Source organism: Protopterus annectens, chromosome 7.part1 (genome assembly GCF_019279795.1).
Source record: "Protopterus annectens isolate FY-2018-M chromosome 7.part1, PAN1.0, whole genome shotgun sequence".
NCBI lineage: Eukaryota > Metazoa > Chordata > Ceratodontiformes > Protopteridae > Protopterus > Protopterus annectens.
The window spans coordinates 211,410,474-211,416,317 of record NC_056740.1 but is presented as its reverse complement, the minus strand read 5'-3'; the positions used below and the strand labels follow the sequence as shown (position 1 = coordinate 211,416,317).

General features: G+C 40.5%; 1 protein-coding gene across 2 annotated transcripts; it reads left to right on the top strand.

Moving 5' to 3' along the window:
• The first annotated feature begins 492 nt into the window (after positions 1–492).
• Positions 493–5,126, top strand: LOC122807696 (glutathione peroxidase 1-like). 2 transcript variants are annotated; one of them, XM_044078656.1, is made up of 2 exons: positions 493–737; positions 4,459–5,126. In XM_044078656.1, exons 1-2 carry the CDS (start codon positions 519–521, stop codon positions 4,807–4,809), a joined length of 570 nt encoding a protein of 189 aa, XP_043934591.1. In that variant the 5' UTR covers positions 493–518; the 3' UTR covers positions 4,810–5,126. The 2 variants fall into 2 exon arrangements, with proteins under 2 accessions (XP_043934591.1, XP_043934592.1); XM_044078657.1 differs by lacking the exon at positions 493–737 and adding an exon at positions 1,090–1,476.
• Positions 5,127–5,844: the final 718 nt, after the last annotated feature.

Here is a 5,844-nt window from a genome sequence, read left to right as displayed (position 1 = left end):
GTGAAGTTCACATCAAATTTGAACTGTTAAACAGTCCCTTTTTCTGTCTCGCCGAGGCCAGGCCACGTGTTCTCGTCCAGCAAATGCAGTGCAGAAAATATTTGATATTTCAAATTGCACTTACCTCTGGCTAAATTAATGGTTGTCTGCCAAACTATTTGAGACTATACACAGTTCGTAACCACGAACAAACACTAGTTCTTTGCAGTTTACTGTTGAGAAAACGCATGTTGATTATTTTTATTTTGTTGTTTAATATGCAAAATGTATTGCTATAAGTGGAGGGGGATTTCATCTGTAACTGTTGAACTACATTACTGCAAAGCACAAAAACAGCTACATTGCTGTTCTAGCGTTAAAAAAAACAAGGTGTTCCAAGTACTATAGGAGGCGGGCTTCAGTACTTTCAGCCTATTAAAACTGTATCATCCCAAAACATTAGCGCAGGGGTGGAGACCTCCATGTGTATAAGTAGCAGCTGTTCCCCCGGCCGTTTGTTTAAAGGTTAAAAAGAAATTATGGCGATGAAAACTATTTATGACTTTTCAGCAGCTTTGCTGGCCGGCGAGATGCAGTCGCTCTCGAAGTACCGGGGTAAAGTGGTCTTGATAGAAAATGTAGCTTCACTCTGAGGAACAACGGTCAGGGATTATACCCAAATGAACCAGCTTCAGGCCCGCTACGGAGCCAGAGGACTGCAGGTGCTTGGGTTTCCCTGTAATCAGTTCGGCCACCAGGTAAGGATGATTTTCCCCGTTGTTCCTTCGAGCCCATTCGTGTACATAGAAAATTCAAACAGTTGTGTTGTCTACTCGTGTATATATGTGGTCCGCCCCCTTTTGGGGGAGGGGGGGGCGCTAAGTGACTATAAACAAACCATCTGTAAAACAGTACACTTAATTAGTTGTTACAGTAGTATGTTAAAAATGTTTCGGGGGTGGCCACGGTGGTGCAGCGGTTAGCGTTGCCACCTCACAGCAAGAGGTTTTCCAGTTCGATCCTCGACTGAGGTGCCTTCTGTGCGGAGTCTGCATGTCCTTCCTGTGGTCACGTGGGTTTCCTCCGACATCCCAAAGATATGCTGTAGGTGGAATGCTCTAAGTTGGTCCTAGGTGTGTGCCTTTTGGGGAAGGTTGGGCGCCGAGCTGGCAAACTCGACACTAAAACTCCACTGCCAATCATGAGCGGACAGGAGATCCGTTGTGGCGACCCCTAACCGGGAAAAAGCCCAAAGATGATTTGTTAAAAATGTTTCCCCTGTGAGTAACAGACTAAGCAAGTCTTGAGTTTGTTTCCGGATTCATATCTCTGAAGTACACGCGTTTTATTTCTATAGTGGCCTGCACGTAAGGGAATAGCGGTTCCCCCCAGTAAAACCGATTGACACGAAATAGGCGGCGGAACGATTTTTTCACCTTTTTAGTAAAATCATGAGCGCTTTTACCAACATTTACAATGGTCGCCAGGTCGCCAAAAGTAAGGCAACTTTGTAACTAATGCACTTTTTCTGGAATGTGGGCTTAATATTTAAGGCAGTCTATTTGTACAGCATTATTCCTTATCTGTGTTTTTATTCATAACTGTCGTTCCCTTACCTGCAGAACTGGGGATCGATTCAGAAATCGACGATCATAGCTCTCAAACTGAACGCAAAAAATCTGGGTAAAGCCAAAAATGGGGGAGGGGCAGCTTCAAAAACGAGTATACATTTTTTTCTTATAAATTTGGAGTTGCTAGAATAATGTCTTGTACCTTCAATTTTTTTTTTCTCTTGTAAATTTGGAGTTGTTAGAATAAGGGTTTTATATTTTCTGAAGGATGTGAGGTTTAAAACACTCATTTGGTGAATTCAGTTCTCCATTATTTGCCACAAAAATGCTGAAATCAGAAATTGAGGAACAGACCAAAAAAGAACCTCTGTACAGTTGAGAGGTGTGTGGGAGGCACTTGACTGACAAGTTGATTGATAGAATAAATTGTTGATTGATAGGTGTGAAGTGGCATGCAATGATGCATGATTGACCACCATGTAGGCTTGTCAATGACATGTGTGTCATAGGTTGGTGTTTGATACAGGTCTGCGATTTGTGAATGCTCCATGCGTCCACCCATTAACTTGTCTGCATACTTGACCAGGGACTGGTAAAATCCTTGCAAGTATCGTGAGTTATTCTAAGAAGGAAGCATTTAAGAAAAAATAGTTCACTCTTTCTCACACACCCCGACTATTGGTTTCAAAAGGGATGGCCAAAAATTTTGAGCCTAGAGCAGTTATGTCCTTGAAAATCTACTTGATGTTGTCAGGGTGCTTGACCGTACAATAATTTAGACCAAAAATGTGCGTAGATCCCCTTATAATTCCCCAAAATGAATGACTTTCCCATACACTTGCATGTCTTTTGTTTTCTGAAGATAGGTTTAGAAAATATCTCTTCTGAGATCAGAGCAAAGAAGGAGCAGATGTTTCAAAATCGTAGACTTAAGAATTTAGGGACTGGTTACTGGTTAATCTGAGATCTGTCACGGGGCTGATGGCTAGGTAGATGTCATGGAAAGTAACTTCACTTATGTATTTTCCTCACAAGAGTATGCACCAGCAGAAAATCTGACTAAAATGAAAGCCTTTTTTATTTGTACAAGTCACCTGGTGTTTGGTGGGCATGCCTTGCTAGTGCACATGGTGGGGAGGTGCTACAGTACAATAATGCTAAATGTGAGCCAGATGCATCAGCCGACTCACAGAACTTGCTGACTTGGAAAGTCAAATGACCTTAGCAAGATTGCCAAGCCTGCTGTGGTCAAGATATGACTGTGTTTGAGGTTGAGTGCAGTTGCCTATTTGTCCAAAAAATGGCATGGAAATGTTGCATATTTTGCCCACCAGAAGGATTTAACCAAGTTAATGGGGGTCATTTCATTGAAATCATGTCTGTTGTGACAAGTTTCATTGCAGTCAGTCTCACTGCAATCGGAGATCTCCTTGAATTGTAGTAGTGCCAGTCCTTGATATTCTTCCTTTACCCACCTGGTTTGTTGGGTATATGATAGAGGTGGTAGTGCAATTAACAAGGAGTTGATCCCAAAAGTGCATCAGAGTCCAAGGTATTTAAGTGGTAAAATCTTTGAAAGACCTGGAGAGCGGTTTTAAGATAAACAGATTTTTGGGAGCACCATTGCTAATCTTTAACTTGGGTTCATATGTGGGTTTAGAGCCATGGATACAGTGTACAGATTTCTGGCCAGAAAAAAAAAAACATGCAATGAAACTGTTTTTATGGCTGTGCAGGAGAGCAGGGTGACTTGCATGTAGGGTATATACCCAGTGCCTTTCTTTTGCATAAATGGATTCTAGTAAGTCTGGGAGATCCAGTACATCTTAATATGGTATTTTTACATCTGAGGGAGCAGAGGATTAGTATTTGGCAGCAAATTGGGTGCCGCAGTGAAGAATGTAAGGAAGGACATTTTAAAGTTTATTGCTGATACTTACCAACTATTGCATCCACAGTAGTCATGTTGGGGAGATTGTAAGGAAGGACTTCTGTACCATTTGGCTGAAGGCAGTTGAGGTTCATTGCATACAAAATACTCTGCTTGGTCCCCAGCAGTTTTGGGTCAGAAAGATGGAATTTGAGATTTAACAGGCAAATGCAAACTATTTGACAGTTGTGAATGTTTTATCCACTGCCTTATCACCAGAAGGAAAGGTTTGAATGGGATGGGCCATTACTAAGGCAACCATCAAGGTGGCTTTAGGTCTTTAACCCCAGTGTAGATGCCTGTTTTAGGGCTTGGCATGTAATAGGCATGCTAGCAAGGGTGTACTTTCACAGTTGTGGCAACTCCTCAAAGCCAACATTATCTCTGATTCAGATGCCCACAGAAGAATACAGTGGCTGTATGAGTGCTTGCATCAATGCTTGGATTCTGATGTCCAGTTTATGCAGCATGTTTAATTGCTTATGTATATTTTTGTTTCTAATACTTGTAATTAAGGTGCTCGCAATGTTGAAAGTGCATTAAATGGTAAGCTATACAGTTTACAAGATAGTGCTGGAGAAAGAGGAATGCCAACATTCCTCCTGACGTATTAATCACAGAATGCTATTTGGAACTAAACTGGAGAACCTAGTAGACTGCACTTTTTATTTCATTTATGTTACTTGGTTCTCTCCTCAATATTTCTAATGCCTTGTTTAATAGTGTGTGGTTCAATTTTAACCTTGCATTTTTCATTACACCATTAAGCTTTAGTTAAGTTCTTATTTTGCGGTTTACCAACAAGTGCGTTGGTTGGAAGAGGGATGAGCCACTAAATTACATCACTGCACCATTAAGTCAAAAGGAGACTATACTGTATGAATTTTGAAAGTATTGCTTTTAGGAGTGATTAGAGAATTGATCCATGAAAATGGAGAAGCAGCTATTTTAAATTGTTTTAACTGTTGTATTTTGTAGGAGAACACCAAGAATGAAGAAATTCTGAATTCGTTGAAATATGTCCGTCCAGGTAATGGGTTTGAGCCAGACTTCCCCTTGTTTGCAAAGTGTGATGTCAATGGGAAGGATGCACACCCTCTCTTTACCTTTCTGAAAGAGAAGCTTCCTTATCCCAGTGATGATGCGCTGTCATTAATGACTGATCCAAAATTCATTATCTGGGAACCAGTCTGCAGGAATGACATCTCCTGGAATTTTGAGAAATTTCTTATTGGCCCAGATGGAGTACCCTACAAGCGTTACAGCAGGAAGTTCCTCACCTCAGATATTGAAGGAGATATCCAGAAGCTGCTTCAGAATGTCCAGTAGACTTGTAAGCTAGGCTCATGTTACCCACAGGACCCCATCTAGTGTAATGTTTCTAACTTCCAAATGTGAGCTGTAAGTGTAGTTAAAGCCATGTTTGCTGTCCATGACTTCAGGTTGGTTTTGCTTTCGTGCTGTTATCTAGTGTTACTTTGTCTTGTTTAGTGATGGAGCTTTTTTGTCAAATTAAGTGGAAAAAGCACCTGATGTATTGAAAGTCTTTGTAGCATTGTTTAATGCATGTTTAAAGCAGAGCTGATTCTGTAAGTCAACATGGTAACTGCCTTAATTACAATAAAGCTTTTATGGTTAAAACTGAATCACTGTTCGGACCAAAACTGCATTTTACATATTCAGATAGTTTACCTCCAACTGGCATATTTTGGTGAGTAGTCTGCCTGAGATGTGAGCAGAGTTTAACCATTTACTTTGTAATTTTACTGTACTGAAGAGGTAAAGTAGATTACTGTGATTTGTCACATTAAATGCAGCTCTTGGGAGATAACCCCACATCAAGAAGGGACAGCTGTTTCTGCTTTAGTGTACAGAGTTCATTGCAAATGGACAACACTACAAGTATTTAAGATTCAAATGGTTATCTTGCCTTGAGTAATAAGGCTACTTAAATCTCCAAGCATCTGTTGTGGGTTAAGGAAATGTAAATGTAATCTGCATTGTTAAATCTATAGAACAATAATTTACCTCTTTTTGGCCTGAACATAACATTCTCATCATAGCAAGCAGTTTGTTTTTCCCATCTTAACATGGTAATGAGGTAATCTTTGCTCTTTTGGTGTCTTTAGGATGATGACTTGATCCTGAATGCTGTGACATTTTTGCTTCAAGCCCTGCAACTCTGAAGACTTCACCTCCCCTAGCAAGCTAACCCTGTACTTTTTATGGCTGTCAGTCTACCTTTGCTTATGTATTTTCTTCACTTTGGAAGTCTTTTGCCATTACTTTCTGTCATATTACTGCAGCACAACCTGGTTTTTGAGTCACAGCTTGAACCTTTAAAAAAAAAAAACTCTCAGCCCT